At 46.0% G+C, this 17,196-nt stretch overlaps 1 protein-coding gene across 6 annotated transcripts in view; it reads right to left on the bottom strand.

The window, feature by feature from the left end:
- The window catches only part of LOC129851184 (voltage-dependent calcium channel subunit alpha-2/delta-2-like), a 460,295-nt gene that overhangs the window by 290,326 nt on the left and 152,773 nt on the right, over positions 1-17,196 (bottom strand). For all 6 annotated transcript variants that reach the window (XM_055917548.1, XM_055917549.1, XM_055917550.1 and 3 more), the window contains exon 3: positions 11,872-11,988. In XM_055917548.1, the coding sequence (XP_055773523.1) occupies positions 11,872-11,988 (117 nt within the window). The remainder of the gene's footprint in view (positions 1-11,871; positions 11,989-17,196) is intronic.

Below are 17,196 nucleotides of genomic sequence, written 5' to 3'. Positions count from 1 at the left end.
TGGACAACATTTGAGAGAAATAAGCTTCTTGTGCGTATGGAAAATTTCTGGGATCTTTTATTTCAGCTCATGAAACATCGAACCAACACTTTACATGTTTATTTTTTGTTCAGTGTCTATAGTAAAGTAGTTGTGATACAATTGTGTAATGTTTTATTTAACATTTTTAGTCTGTGGCTAAAGCACTGAGGACTAAATGTAGCTGTTTTAAATTGGTGATTCGTGCCGGGTGCCTGTCCAATTAAAGCGAGGCGCAGAAGCATCTGAAAACACGCTGGGATGCAGACTCAAGTCATCGACCACCTTAGACTATCTTAGGAGGGGGTCAGGGTCCTGGGAATCTGTTAGTGTGTGGGTGGGTGTGTTTGTGTGCACGCATGCACGTGGACAGGCTCGATTGTGTGTATGTATGTGTACGAGTAAGTGCGTGCGTGCGTGCATATGTGTGCGTGTGTGTATCTTTGTAAATTATTTATCTATGTGTAACACAATGACAGATGACACGTAGCTGTCCCCATTCCAGTCCCCGTCCCCTCCTGGTCCTGGTCCATCTGTGTCGACTTGGTTTCTATGGTCAGGCCAGGGGAAACAGAAGCTTACGCAGAGTGACTGATTCATTCTGTCAAGCACACTTTTGCAATCCCTGCACAGTGCCCGGTCAGAGCTCCTACATTCCCTCACAATCACAATCAGTATGACTGCAAAGTCACAGAGCATCTCTGTCATGTCTGCACAATATCCCTCCCACCCCCACGACCACGACCACCACTACGACCACTAACACCACCACCACCACCACCACCACCACCACAACCACCACTACAACCACCACCACTACGACCACCACCACCACCACTACTACGACCACCACCACGACCACCACCACCACCACCACTACCACGACCACCACCACCACCACCACAACCACCACTACAACCACCACCACTACGACCACCACCACGACCACCACCACCACCACCACTACTACGACCACCACTACGACCACCACCACGACCACCACTACTACGACCACCACCACTACTACGACCACCACGACCACCACCACCACCACCACCACCACTACTACGACCACCACCACCACCACCACCACCACCACCACCACCACCACCACCACCACCACTACTACGACCACCCCCACAACCACCACCACCACCACCACCACCACCACTACGACCACCACCACAACCACCACCACCACCACCACTACTACCACCACCACTATGACCACCACCACCACCACTACTACGACCACCACCACAACCACCACTACAACCACCACCACTACGACCACCACCACGACCACCACCACCACCACCACTACTACGACCACCACTACGACCACCACCACGACCACCACTACTACGACCACCACCACTACTACGACCACCACGACCACGACCACCACCACCACCACCACTACTACGACCACCACCACCACCACCACCACTACTACGACCACCACCACCACCACCACCACCACCACCACTACTACGACCACCCCCACAACCACCACCACCACCACCACTACTCCGACCACCCCCACAACCACCACCACCACCACCACCACCACCACTACGACCACCACCACCACCACTACTACCACCACTACTACGACCACCACCACAACCACCACCACCACCACCACTACTACGACCACCACCACAACCACCACCACCACCACGACTACTACGACCACCACCACAACCACCACCACCGCCACTACTACGACCACCACCACAACCACCACCACCGCCACTACTACGACCACCACCATGACCACCACCACCACCACCACTACTACGACCACCACCACAACCACCACCACCACCACTACTACGACCACCACCACAACCATCATCTCCGCCACCGCCACCATGGTGATTTAGAGTTGAATACCTCTGGATAACAAGAAGCACTCAAGTCTTTATTACTAGGACACAGAGATTAAACACATAAACAGAAAGATGCAGAGACAACCTGTTAACAAAATCCAACAGACTCCCTTCACCTGTCACCAGAGAGAGAGGAAGAGCAGTAACCATCTCTCTGATCCTCCTGCAGTGTCATAACCAACAGTCAGCCCCGTGCCCACTACTCCAGATGATTCTACCTCCTCAACAGCACCAGCTGAATCTACAACCACATTCCACCAACACTTCCTCAGACACCTCTCCATCTGTGAACTTCCACTGACGGCTATTTCACTCTGAGAATAATGGAGATCTCTACTGCATAGTAAAATAGTAGCGATACAATTGTGGCTTTTAGTCTGTGGCTCTTTAAATCACTGTGGGCTAAATGTAGATGTTTTAATATGGTGATTCGTGCCGGGTGCCTGTCCAATTAAAGTGAGTCACTGAGGTGTCTGAAAAATTGCTGGGATGCAGACTCAAGTCATCGACCACTTCAGACTCTCTTAGGAAGGGGTCAGGGTCCTGGGCGATGGGGCATATGCATATGTGTGTGGTGTGATGTGTGGTGTGTGTCTACGAGTGTGTGTGTGTGTGTGTCTTTGTAAATTATTTATCTACTGTATGTGTAGCACGATGACAGATGACATAGAGCTGTCACAGTCACTGTCCCCGTCCCCCTCCAACCCGCCTTCGTCCTGTGTTGTCTTGGTATCCATGGTCAGGCCAGGGGAAACAGAGTCTTAGGCAGGGTGACTGATTTCTTCTGTCAAGTGCATTTTTGCCATCCCTGCATAGTGTCCGGTCAGAGCTCCTGCATTCTCGCACAATCACAATCAGTATGACTGTAGAGTCTCTGTCAGCATCACTACTCTGTAACGCCCACCTGGCTGTAGAAGTCAAACCATAAGCGTATGCCTGCCTTGATACCTGAAAAGAACCGGTCCAACTTGTTGTCATGGAACTAAGTTAGTTCTGACGCATGTTTACGTCTGGTGTGCATAAATATTTAAGCTCTGAAACCATGGAATTAAATATACAGGAAAAGCGATATGTGTATCACCAATACAGCCCAAAAGCATCCATTCATTGACAGACTATATACGTACAGGTGTAAGCAACTAGATTCAGTCGCGGGCTAATTTCTGTCATAGCTAATGGGGGGCCGACCGGGGTGCCGACCGGGGGGGCGACCGGGGGGCGTAAAAAATATAATAATGTGTACACTGCAAATTGAGCACAACTAAGCCCAAAAAGAGTTTGTATCTTAAAATATAAATGATTTCATACCTTGATTACATTGAGATACGATCACATATGTGGGCTCCCGAGTGGTAAGGTGGTCTAAGGCACTGCATCTCAGTGCTAAAGGCGTCACTACAGACCCTGGTTCAGCGGTCTAAGGCACTGCATCTCAGTGCTAAAGGCGTCACTACAGACCCTGGTTCCATTCCAGGCTGTATCACAACCGGCTTTGATTGGGAGTCCCATAAGGCGGCGTACAATTGGCCCAGCATCGTCTGGGTTAGGGTTTGGCCCAGGGTAGGCCGTCATTGTAAATAAGAATTTGTTCTTAACTGACTTGCCTAGTTAAATAAATGTGTCTCTTTTTTTGTTGTTGTGGGAATAAGCTACTTGAGAACAGATTTCATAAATTAAAACACTTTTGTTGACCAAAAAACTCAAATCTATAGTGGGGGAGTACAGAGATGTACATAACTGGATCAAATCAACCTTGGTCCCTTTTTGTATTCCATCAGTCCCTTCTAATTGTGCTTTGAGAGATCCCATCCAACAGATGCTGCCTCCTTGGCATACAGGCTTTGATTGACAGCCTGCAGGATGTTCAGCAGCCTCCAGCAGGCCTGGTTCACAGCCTCCAGCAGGCCTGGTTCACAGCCTCCAGCAGGCCTGGTTCACAGCCGCCAGCAGGCCTGGTTCACAGCCTCCAGCAGGCCTGGTTCACAGCCTCCAGCAGGCCTGGTTCACAGCCTCCAGCAGGCCTGGTTCACAGCCTCCAGCAGGCCTGGTTCACAGCCTCCAGCAGGCCTGGTTCACAGCCGCCAGCAGGCCTGGTTCACAGCCTCCAGCAGGCCTGGTTCACAGCCTCCAGCAGGCCTGGTTCACAGCCTCCAGCAGGCCTGGTTCACAGCCACCAGCAGGCCTGGTTCACAGCCTCCAGCAGGCCTGTTTCACAGCCTCCAGCAGGCCTGGTTCACAGCCACCAGCAGGCCTGGTTCACAGCCTCCAGCAGGCCTGGTTCACAGCCTCCAGCAGGCCTGGTTCACAGCCACCAGCAGGCCTGGTTCACAGCCTCCAGCAGGCCTGGTTCACAGCCTCCAGCAGGCCTGGTTCACAGCCACCAGCAGGCCTGGTTCACAGCCTCCAGCAGGCCTGGTTCACAGCCACCAGCAGGCCTGGTTCACAGCCTCCAGCAGGCCTGGTTCACAGCCTCCAGCAGGCCTGGTTCACAGCCACCAGCAGGCCTGGTTCACAGCCTCCAGCAGGCCTGGTTCACAGCCTCCAGCAGGCCTGGTTCACAGCCTCCAGCAGGCCTGGTTCACAGCCTCCAGCAGGCCTGGTTCACAGCCACCAGCAGGCCTGGTTCACAGCCTTCAACAGATATGCAGACCTGGTTCATAGATTTCACTACACTCTTAGAAAAAAGGGTTCCAAAATAGTTATTTGGCTGTTCCAATAGGATAACCTTTTTTTGGTTGCATGTAGAACCCTTTTTGGTTCCAGGTAGAACCCTTTTGGGTTCCATGTAGAACTCTCTGTAGAAAGGGTTCTACATGGAACCGAAAAGGGTTGTACCTGGAACCAAAAAAGGTTCTACATACAACCAAAACAGGTTCTTCAAAGGGTTCTCCTATGGGTACAGACAAAGAACCCTTTAAGGTTCTAGATAGCACCTTTGTTTATACGAGTGTGGGCCTGGTTCGCAGGGACACAGCGGCCCAACTGAACCTCCAGCTGCCGCTGAGACACAGAGCGGAGGGAGAGGAGACGGAGTCAAAGGAACCCGGGAAGAGAGATGCAGGCCCAGATCACTTCAACAGGAATCACTTCTGCCTGGTGTTTTATACACTTGACAAGTTACATGGAGGGCTCTGTTCTATATCATGCTCTCGGTTAAAAGGCTGTCAAACAACCACCTCTCGTAAAGCTAGGTGTACAGGTGTGTGACTTCATGCTCAGATAATACACACACACACACACACTTGTCGCAGACACACACACACTTGTTACAGACACACACACACTTGTGAAACACACAGGCACACATAGACGAAGGCACACACACACATTTCTGAGTCTGCAACACTCTATTTTCTCTTTCTCTATTCCACAGGATATTAGTTATGAAGGGCCCCTGTCATGTAACAGAATAATACATCCAGAGTTTACTGTACTGTATCATCATTCTGGAGGTGTTCCTGAAACTGCTGACCCCTGCTGGTTAAAACTCATTGCTAACCTCTGAATAGTGATGCATCATGTTTCTTGACTTCACAGCTCAACATCTTACTTTGGACAACGTCACTGATTTCCGCTGAGGGTGAGAAGGAAAGGGAAGCCAGGAGACGGATGGATGTTGTCTCCATGCTACAATGACAGCAGCATGCAATACAGCTGTTTCGAAGCTTCCCTTCTGGGCACACACTGGTCGAATCAACATTGTTTCCACATCATTTCAATGAAATTACGTTGAACCAACATGGAAAAGGCGTTGAATTGAAGTCTGTGCCAAGTGGGTCGAGGCATTACCTAGACGGGATACAATTATACATGACTGTATATGAGAGAGCCTGGAGTGTTATGAGGTGGTTTCCATTTCCAGCAGTTGTAACTAAGCATTTAGAGTCGCTTTGCATTTGTTCATCAGCAGATATAAACATACTCCCCCCACAGTCTACTTAAGCAATAAGGCACAAGGGGGTGTGGTATATGGCCAATGTACAACGGCTAGGGCTGTTCTTAGGCACGACGCAACGCTGTCAGCCAATCAGCATTCAGGACTCGAACCACACAGTTTATATTAACGTATGACCATCCAAGGAAAGGACTTAATGGTTTGCATTTACACAACTCACATTTCCAGCTATTTGTCGCTCCCATTCTGATTACTGTGCTGCTTTCAATCTTTCAGAATGCATGGGAGTAAATAACCATTAAGGAGGAAGAAGAAATTGGCTGGTATAAAAAGCAACATCAACACAACCAACCTGGATATGAGTTTGAGACATCCTTATCTCCACTCTGCATAAGGAGTCTGGTTCCATTCCCACTGTCTACAGTATGAATACCTAGTGGAGTTGAATTGATTCAGCTGTCATGAATTCTCTGTTTAGTCTGAGAATTTATAATGAGGCGAAATGAAACAAATGAACGGTTTTATGTCGTTTTATGAACCTCGTACTCTTAAATTACCACAAAATGACTCAGTGACAATCCCCATCCTCTGTTCTCTCCTTTAGCATATTCCAGAGTAATCTCTCTCTCACTCTCTATGTCTCTTTCTCCAACCATATCTCTCTCTCTCTCTCTCTCTCTCTCTCTCTCTCTCTCTCTCTCTCTCTCTCTCTCTCTCTCTCTCTCTCTCTCTCTCTCTCTCTCATTGCTCATTTTTAAATCTATGAATTTCTGAACATAATTTCCCTGTTTTTTCCTGTGCCTCAGGGGCCATTCTCATTCCATCAGTTCTCTTTTTTCACCTCGTTTCCTCTCCTCCCTCCTGAGTGAACAGTGGGGACAGGATGTGAGGTGACAGTGTGGTCCGGGAGGTTAGGCCAGCAGGAGGATGGGCACGATGGGCACACAGGCATGGGGAGGGGAGAGGCTTGGGCACTGCACTGAGCTCACAGGGCACCCCTGCCAAAACAGGCAACCGAGGGTCAGTAGCAGTGCAATTTCATTCCCACACACGGCACGACCACAGGGCACATCGTGATACCTCTCACTTTAAGGGTCCGTGCCACAGAATTACCCATGCCTGTCCCTTGAAGAGGCTGTGGTGCACTGCTCAGGGTTACTGTGCCTTCTCATGTGAGACCCTGTGCTGTTAAAAGATACCCTCAAATGTTCCTTCAAGGGACTTGACTGGTGAAAACAGCAGCACTTATGCCTTGAGGGCCCTTTTGAGAGGCAGCACAGAGGGAAGGAGAGAGGAGTACAGCTCCCTCCCCCTCTCTTCCTCTCTCTCTCTGTCTGTTATCCCCCCTCAGAGCAGTATGGCTCAGTGCTTCCATTCTGCCTGTAGGCTTTAGGTCTCCTCTATGGGTGCATCTCCTCACTATGTGTTTACCCTCAGTGTTTTAATATGCAGCACGCACATTTCATGAAATTATGAATATGATGAACTAAATTGATTCAGAGGACATTCGCCTGCGACATTATAAAAAAAGAAACCAACTTAGCTATACTTTAAATGAATATAAACTATGATTATCACATGTAGATATGGTTGGGTAAAATTATGCTTTCACAGTATCGTGTGGATATGAATGCACAGCTGATTTGAGCGAAACAAACATATTAACTGCTTTGTTATCCAACCTAATAAATGTATTAACTGCTTTCTTATCCAACCTTATTAACGTATTAACTTCTTTGGGGTAGGGGGCAGTATTTTCACGTCGGGATGAAAAGCATGCCCAGAGTAAACGGCCTGCTACAAAGCCATAAAAGCTAGAATTTGCATATTATTAGATTTGGATAGAAAACACTCTGAAGTTTCTAAAACTGTTTGAATGATGTCTATGAGTATAACAGAACTCATATGGCAGGCAAAAACCAGAGAAAAAATCCAACCAGGAAGTGGGAAATCTGAGGTTGGTCGATTTTCAACTCAGCTCCTATTGAAGACAAAAAAATTCTCCGGTTGGAACATTATTGAAGAAGTATGTTAAAAACATCCTAAAGATTGATTCAATACTTCAAAACTTTTTGAACTTTTCGTCCGTACTTTCCGTTGGACTTGAACGCGCGTCGTGAGTTTGGAAAGTGTACTGAACGCTAGAACAACAAGGAGGAATTTGGACATAAATGATGGACATTATCGAACAAAGCAAACATTTATTGTGGAACTGGAATTCCTGGGAGTGCATTCTGATGAAGATCATCAAAGGTAAGTGAATGTTTATAATGTTATTTCTGACTTCTGTTGACTGCACAATATGGCGGATATATTTTTGTCTTGATTGGGCTCTGAGCGCCGAACTCGGATTATTGCATGGTTTGCTTTTTCCGTAAAGCTTTTTTGAAATCTGACAGCGGTTGCATTAAGGAGAAGTGCATCTAAAATTCCATGCATAACAGTTGTATCTTTTAGCAATGTTTATTATGAGTATATCTGTAAATTGATGTGGCTCTCTGCAAAATCACCAGATGTTTTGGAACTTCTGAACGTAACGCGTCAATGTAAACTGCGATTTTTTTATATAAATATGAACTTTACCGAACAAAACATACATGTATTGTGTAACATGAAATCCTATGAGTGTCATCTGATGAAGATCATCAAAGGTTAGTAATTAATTATATCTATATTTCAGCTTTTTGTGAATCCTCTCTTTGGCTGGAAAAATGGCTGTGTTATTCTGTGAATAGTCCCTCACCTAACATAATCGTTTGGTTTGCTTTCGTCGTAAAGCCTTTTTGAAATCGGACACTGTGGCTGGATTTACAACAAGTGTATCTTTAAAATGGTGTAAAATACATGTATGTTTGAGGAATTTTAATTATAATTATTGTAATTATTATTATTTCTGTTGTTTTGAATTTGGCGCCCTGCAGTTTCACTGGCTGTTGAAGAGGTGGGACGCTACCGTCCCACGTACCCTAGAGAGGTTAACTGCTTTGTTATCCAACCTTATAAACGTATTAACTGCTTTGTTATCCAACCTTATAAACATATTAACTGCTTTGTTATCCAACCTAATAAATGTATTAACTGCTTTGTTATCCAACCTAATAAATGTATTAACTGCTCTGTTATCCAACCTTATGAACATATTAACTGCTCTGTTATCCAACCTTATAAACGTATTAACTGCTTTGTTATCCAACCTTATAAACGTATTAACTGCTTTGTTATCCAACCTTATGAACGTATTAACTGCTCTGTTATCCAACCTTATGAACATATTAACTGCTCTGTTATCCAACCTTATAAACGTATTAACTGCTTTGTTATCCAACCTTATAAACGTATTAACTGCTTTGTTATCCAACCTTATGAACGTGTTAATTAACTGCTCTGTTATCCAACCTTATAAAGTAGAAGGCCCATCAACATTATGTTTTTTATAAATCACATTTTTCGGGATTAGTTCAAACGGTGACTCTATCATGCGCCTTAATATTATGATCGGCTTTTTGAAATATCCCAAACTGATTTTGAATATTTTCTCTCTTGGGGGGGAGGAAACTCGATGCCATCAGTGAAGAAACAAACTGCAATTAATCAGAGGGCCTGTCTGAACATAATGCAACCAGTCAGATTGCCTGTCTGAACATCATGATGCAAATAATTGTCTCCCCTGGACGGTTACCTCTAAAATACTGCCGTCCTCTGCAGAACTTCCTTTCAGTCACTAGAATAGAAAAGCTATCTTCAAGGACATTCCGTTCCCTTCCGGCTACCCGGATAAGGAACTAAATAAACTTCAGTTAGTGCTAAATACGTCTGCTAAAATCTTGACTACAACCCCAAAATTTGATCAGTGCTAGCCTCCCTGCACTGGTTTCCTGTTGAAACTTGAAACGGGTCGTTTGAGCTGACGTAGGTTAATGCGATTAGCATGAGGTTGTAAGTAACAAGAACATTTCCCAGGACATAAGACATGTCTGATATTGGCAGAAAGCTTAAATTCTTGTTAATCTAACTGGACTGTCCGATTTACAGTAGCTATTACAGTGAAATAACACCATGCTATTGTTTGACGAGAGTGGACAGTTTTGAACATGAAAAGTTATTAATAAACAAATTAGGCACATTTGGGCAGTCTTGATACAAAATGTTGAACAGAAATGCAATGGTTCAATCGATCAGTCTAAAACTTTGCACATACACTGCTGCCATCTAGTGGCCAAAATCTAAATTGCAGCTGGGCTGGAATAATACATTATGGCCTTTCTCTTGTATTTCAAAGATAATGGTACAAAAAAAATACTAAATAACGTTTTTTTTTTCTTTGTATTATCTTTTACCAGATCTATTGTGTTATATTCTCCTACATTCCTTTCACATTTCCACAAACTACAAAGTGTTTCCTTTCAAATGGTACCAAGAATATGCATATCCTTGCTTCAGGGCCTGAGTTACAGGCAGATAGATTTGGGTATATAATTTTAGGCAAAAAATGTAAAAAAGGGGCGGATCTTTAAGAGGTTTAAGTCATTACTGAAGATTAATCTCTTCAGTAGGTCCTATGATTGAGTGTAGTATGGCTCAGGGGTGCGAAGGTGAACGGCAAGGCACTGGAGCGACGAACCACCCTTGCTGTCTATGCCTGGCCGGCTCCCCTCTCTCTACTGGGATTCTCTGCCTCTGACCCTATTACGGGGGCTGAGTCACTGGCTTACTAGTGCTCTTCCATGTCGTCCCTAGGAGGGGTGCGTCACTTGAGTGGGTTGAGTCACAGACGTGATCTTCCTGTCAGGTTTTGCGCTCCCTCGGGCTCGTGTGGTGGAGGAGATCTTCGTGGGCTATACTCAGCCTTCTCTCAGGGTAGTAAGTTGGTTTATATCCCTCTAGTGGTGTGGGGGCTGTGCTTTGGCAAAGTGGGTGGTGTTATATCCTGCCTGGTTGGCCCTGTCCGGAGGTATCGTCGGATGGGGCGACAGTGTCCTCCGACCCACCCCTGTCTCAGTCTCCAGTATCTATGCTGCAATAGTCGATGTGCCGGGGGGCTAGGGTCAGTCTGTCTTATCTGGTGTAATTCTCCTATCTTATCTGGTGTCATATGTGAATTTAAGTATGCTCCCTCTAATTCTCTCTCTCCTCCCGGAGGACCTGAGCCCTAGGATCATGCCTCAGGACTACCTGGCCTGATGACTCCTGGCTGTCCCCAGTCCACATGTTCGTGCTGCTGCTCCATTTCAATTGTTCTGCCTGCGGCTAGGGCACCCTGACCTGTTCACCGGATGTGCTACCTTGTCCCGGACCTGCTGTTTTTGACCCTCTCTCTCTCTACCGCACCTGCTGCCTCGACCTCTGAATGCTCGGCTATGAAGAGCCAACTGACATTTACTCCTGAGGTACTGACCTGTTGCACCCTCTACAACCACTGATTATTATTTGACCCTGCTGGTCATCTATGAACGTTTGAACATCTTGAAGAACAATCTGGCCTTAATGGCCATGTACTCTTATTATCTCCACCCGGCACAGCCAGAAGAGGACTGGCCACCCCTCAGAACCAACCTGGTACCCTTCTAGGTTTCTTCTTAGATTCCTGCCTTTATCTAACCACGGCGGCAGGTAGCCTAGTGGTTAGAGTGACGGGCCAGTAACCGAAAGGTTGCTGGATCGAATCCCTGAGCTGACAAGGAAAAATCTGTCGTTCTGCCCCTGAACAAGCCAGTTAACCCCCTGGTGCCGTGGATGTCGATTAAGGCAGCCCCCTGTACTTCTCTGATTCAGAGGGGTTGGGTTAAATGCAGAAGACACATTTCAGTTGGATGCATTCAGTTGTACAATTGACTAGGTATCCGGCTTGTATTCTAGGGAGTTTTTCCTAGCCACCGTGCTTCTGCATTGCTAGCTGTTTGGGGTTTTCTGCTAATGTAAAAAGGGCTTTATAAATACATTTGATTGATTGCAACCCTTTCAGAAGATATGAAACTAACCCCTCCAGCATGTTCCTATATGGAAATAACTCTTTCCCCCTCTGGAAACATCAACTCTCTAACAGGTGCAGTAGCATCCGCTTACCTCCAGGGCTCTCCTCTTGCTAGTGAGCAGCTTGGCGATGTCTCGTGCCACCCTCTCCACCAGGTCCTTGGGATTGTTCCTCTTGATGTCAAACTGACTCTTCTTCTCATTGTAAATCTACAGAGAGAACACAGGAGTCAAAGGTCAGTTCAAAATGTCTATCAGTTTATGATGTGGGTCAACATAGCACACACACACTTAGCAGGTCATTTCATGTAGCTAATATGTCAGAGCTGTCCTGTATTGACAGTGCACCCTAACCAGCCGAGGTCTGTGGGGTAATACCAAGCAAGCCACTAAATGCACACACAAGCTAAATGTCCAAGATCCCTTAGTGAAAAGTGAAGATGAACGTAATAGGGAGAGGCAAAGACAGAAGCGCGTGACCAGAAACGAGAACAGGGGCGGAGACAGACAACCAGAAGCCAGAATCATGACAGATGTTTGTCCACACAGAGAGGCTGTGAGCCAGAGAAATGGACTCTCCCAGTATCCTCTGTTTCACCTGACTCAGTAGTCCTCAGCAGTGGTTCTGGGTCTGAGCTCTGACAGGCAGACAGGCTCTGTGGTCCACAGCAGGCCACGTCCCTTGGGTTTAAAACGGATCCTGACTGCCATATAAGACACTACACTGTGGTGCAATACGGCACACATTCACACTGCAAAACCACCCTCACTATGGCTTAGTGGGCTTGTAGTACACTCTTAGAAAAAAGTGTTCTAATAGGATCATTCAGCTGTCCCTATAGGATACCCTTTTTTTATTCTAGGTAGAACCCTTTTTGGTCCTATTTAGAACCCTTTTGGATTCCATGTAGAAACCTCCGTGGAAAGGGTTCTACATGGAACCAAAAAAGGTTCTTCAAAGGGTTCTCCTATGGGGACAGCCGAATAACCCTTTTAGGTTCTAGATAGCGCAATTCTTTAAGAGTGCAGGACTATTTCACAAGCCTTTTATCATGTACAGTTGATGTGATTAGACTACGTACATTGGGACAGAGTAAGCTATGTGTAATAAGGAGAAAGCAATGTGTGGGAATGTGCTTTACTGATTGATACATTTACATACTCTCTCTTGATTGGTGCATTAATAAAAGTGAAATACAACCACAGAAATCTGATTTACTTCCTCTTGTACTTCCTGAAAAAGTGTGGAGGGGTAATATTTAAGCAATAAGGCCCGAGGAGGTGTGGTATATGGCCAGTATACCACAGCTAAGGGCTTTTCTTAGGCACGACGCAATGCAATGCCACAAACCCCGAGGTGCCTTATTGCTATTATAAACTGGTTACCAACGTAATTAGAGCAGTAAAAATACCCGTGGTATACGGTCTGATATACCACGGCTGTCAGCCAATCAGCACTCAGGGTTTCGAACCCCACAGTTTATAAATATCTATCATTAATAGGAGCTATTTATATGCTGAGATTTACGTGTTTTGTGTGCAGCGATTAGAAGAGGAGAATGTCAGCCTCCATCACCCATGATCCATCACTGTCAGGCTAAAAGGTAGGTGTGCAGAGAGGCAGCCAGTAAAATCTGAACTCATCATGAGGGGCCACTGTGGCTCGCGGGTCTGCGTACCCACATCCATACCCACACATGCAGTCAGAGCTGGCCCTAGCCTTTTTTGGTCCGTAAGTTACATTTTGTTAGGGGGCCCCGCCGCTTTGCGAGCAAAAGATTGATAGCGTAGAGACTTTTTATCATAGGGTGCAGATAAATGTTTTCAGTTTTTAATATGATATTTGAGTTTAGATAGCCGGCCGCGAGACTAACTTACCAACCCCAAAAATGATATGGACAAATTGCTGTAAGTGTAAGGAAGCAGAAGATATGGACAAATTGCTGTAGGTGTATGGAAGCAGAAGATATGGACATACTGCTGTAGGTGTATGGAAGCAGAAGATATGGACAAATTGCTGTAGGTGTATGGAAGCAGAAGATATGGACATACTGCTGTAGGTGTATGGAAGCAGAAGATATGGACATACTGCTGTAGGTGTATGGAAGCAGAAGATATGGACAAATTGCTGTAGGTATATGGAAACAGAGGTTCTCTCCTTTATGACTCCTGTATGTGAATGCTGTAGTTTTAAATCAGACATGTGTTTCTATTCCTCAGATTTTCCTGTGTTTCCTTCATTCCGTACTTCAATTACCCACCCAGGAGAAATCATTAGCCTGCACTGCGTAACTCACCAATGCACTGACACACACACAGACCAATAATCAGGTGAACGCGCACGCACGCACGCACGCACGCACAAAAGCCATTTGAGAGGAGGGCATTTCTCAAGGTGGAAGAAGTCATTAACACATCATCTTATTAACCCATGAAAACAAGAGGGAAGTTTTCTGTGCTCCATTGAAACACTACACACCCGGACTCTTTTAAAGTGAGGCATTTTCCCAAGTTGATTTAAAAACCACAACAAATTTGTTTTTAAATCAATATTCATTCTCTAGTCCCTGCCGCTGAATACTTATGTAAATGTGATATTTCAGTTTTTATTTTTAATACATTTGCTAACATTTCTAAAAACCTGTTTTTACTTTGTCATTATGGGGTATTTTGTGTAGATTGATGAGGAGAAAAAAACATTCATGCATTTTAGAATAAGGCTGTAACGTAACAAAATGTGGAAAAAGTCAAGGGCTCTGAATACTTTCCAAATGCACTTTAAACAAAATAGACAGATGAAGGTAGACCTGCATCAGTAGCCTTCGAGATTTCACACTTTATTCTCCTCTTTTTATTAGATATACTGTACATTCATGATATCTACTAGACTGCAGCTAGCACCTTCTTCTGGACAGTCACATACACACTGGGCATTTTGTACCATGCATAAAGCCTCACTAGACTACTATATCTCTATCTGGATCTATGAGCACAAACCTGTCTGTTGAGTGCTTGTAGTGTACTCCTCCTGCAACTCAATAACAGCCCAACACAGACAAAAACAGTGAGATCGCAGTGTACTGTGCTCGCAGCTCTGCCAGATGTTAGCACCATGGAGAGAGGGGGATCCAGGTACTGTATCTCTATGGGGAACACTCGCTAATGAGCAATCGTTGGCTGAAGCTCAAATAGCATCCGATTCCCAATGTAGTGCACTACTAGAAGATTCTAGAAGAACCACACAACCAGTCTGACGACGGCTAGAGCCCTCTACCAGGCATCCAGTCACACGTAAGTGGAGGTTGGTGGATCATACAGTATTTGGAAAGCAATATGTTCGGAAAAGGGAAACACTTGGTACCACGAGAAAAATGCTAAATTAAACATACTCAATTGTCTATGAATTTTCTTAGCTAGATATTTGCATACAGTACTGTGTGCAGTTTTCTTATAAAGTCATACTGACATGCTCTCAGCCACATTCGTTACATTCAAATCCAACCCTTGTCATCACTTGTGAAATATTTGTGGATGTATTCAGAAAGGGAAATTGCATACAGTTGAAATTGGAAGTGTTGGAGGGGGGCATATTGTATGTATGTCATAGCAGTGTTAGAAGCTCAAATAATGAAATGTGTGATTTGGACTGACTTCACAGTAAAAAGACATGACTATCAGTGATGTGACTGAGTCATGTCTATGATGCACGGGCAGTTTCCTGGATATGACTGTAATTAACACAGCAGAGGAGGAAACTGGCAGATGTGGTGGATTTGCAGTGTGGATAGGGCCAATGGAGCCGGTTGGTCGCAACACTAGCACAGGATCTGAAAGAGTTGGCATGCCAATCCAAGCCAATATGCTCACCCTGGCAGTCATGAGAGTGACACACACATGTGTGGTGCACTCACACCCGGATGATTAGCTATGATAACCGGTTGCTGTGAGCCAAGCTCAGAGTGTGTGAGTGTAAACGGTTGCTGTGTGCCAAGCTCAGAGTGTGTGAGTGTAACCGGTTGCTGTGAGCCAAGCTCAGAGTGTGTGAGTATAACCGGTTGCTGTGTGCTCAGAGTGTGTGAGTGTAACCGGTTGCTGTGTGCTCAGAGTGTGTGAGTGTAACCGGTTGCTGTGTGCTCAGAGTGTGTGAGTGTAACCGGTTGCTGTGTGCTCAGAGTGTGTGAGTGTAGCCGGTTGCTGTGTGCTCAGAGTGTGTGAGTGTAACCGGTTGCTGTGTGCTCAGAGTGTGTGAGTGTAACCGGTTGCTGTGTGCTCAGAGTGTGTGAGTGTAACCGGTTGCTGTGAGCCAAGCTCAGAGTGTGTGAGTGTAACCGGTTGTTGTGAGCCAAGCTCAGAGTGTGTGAGTATAACCGGTTGCTGTGAGCCAAGCTCAGAGTGTGTGAGTGTAACCGGTTGTTGTGAGCCAAGCTCAGAGTGTGTGAGTATAATAGCCAGCAGCATACCACCCTGCATACCACTGCTGGCTTGCTTCTGAAGCTAAGCAGGGTTGGTCCTGGTCAGTCCCTGGATGGGAGACCAGATGCTGCTGGAAGTGGTGTTGGAGGGCCAGTAGGAGGCACTCTTTCCTCTGGTCTAAAAAATATCCCAATGCCCCAGGGCAGTGATTGGGGACACTGCCCTGTGTAGGGTGCCGTCTTTCGGATGGGACGTTAAACGGGTGTCCTGACTCTCTGAGGTCATTAAAAATCCCATGGCACTTATCGTAAGAGTAGGGGTGTTAACCCCGGTGTCCTGGCTAAATTCCCAATCTGGCCCTCAAACCATCATGGTCACCTAATAATCCCCAGTTTACAATTGGCTCATTCATCCCCCTCCTCTCCCCTGTAACTATTCCCCAGGTCGTTGCTGCAAATGAGAACGTGTTCTCAGTCAACTTACCTGGTAAAATAACGGTAAAATAAATAAAATAAAAATAAAATAAAAATAACCGGTTGTTGTGAGCCAAGCTCAGAGTGTGTGAGTGTAACCGGTTGTTGTGAGCCAAGCTCAGAGTGTGTGAGTATAACCGGTTGCTGTGAGCCAAGCTCAGAGTGTGTGAGTGTAACCGGTTGCTGTGAGCCAAGCTCAGAGTGTGTGAGTGTAACCGGTTGTTGTGAGCCAAGCTCAGAGTGTGTGAGTATAACCGGTTGCTGTGTGCTCAGAGTGTGTGAGTGTAACCGGTTGCTGTGTGCTCAGCGTGTGTGAGTGTAACCGGTTGCTGTGAGCCAAGCTCAGAGTGTGTGAGTGTAGCCGGTTGCTGTGAGCCAAGCTCAGAGTGTGTGAGTATAACCGGTTGCTGTGTGCTCAGAGTGTGTGAGTGTAACCGGTTGCTGTGTGCTCAGAGTGTGTGAGTGTAACCGGTTGCTGTGTGCCAAGCTCAGAGTGTGTGAGTGTAACCGGTTGCTGTGTGCTCGGTTGCTG

The sequence above is a fragment of the Salvelinus fontinalis genome, chromosome 3 (genome assembly GCF_029448725.1).
Source record: "Salvelinus fontinalis isolate EN_2023a chromosome 3, ASM2944872v1, whole genome shotgun sequence".
NCBI lineage: Eukaryota > Metazoa > Chordata > Actinopteri > Salmoniformes > Salmonidae > Salvelinus > Salvelinus fontinalis.
The sequence above is the reverse complement of the archived record's forward strand: the minus strand, read 5'-3'. Positions and strand labels throughout refer to the sequence as shown.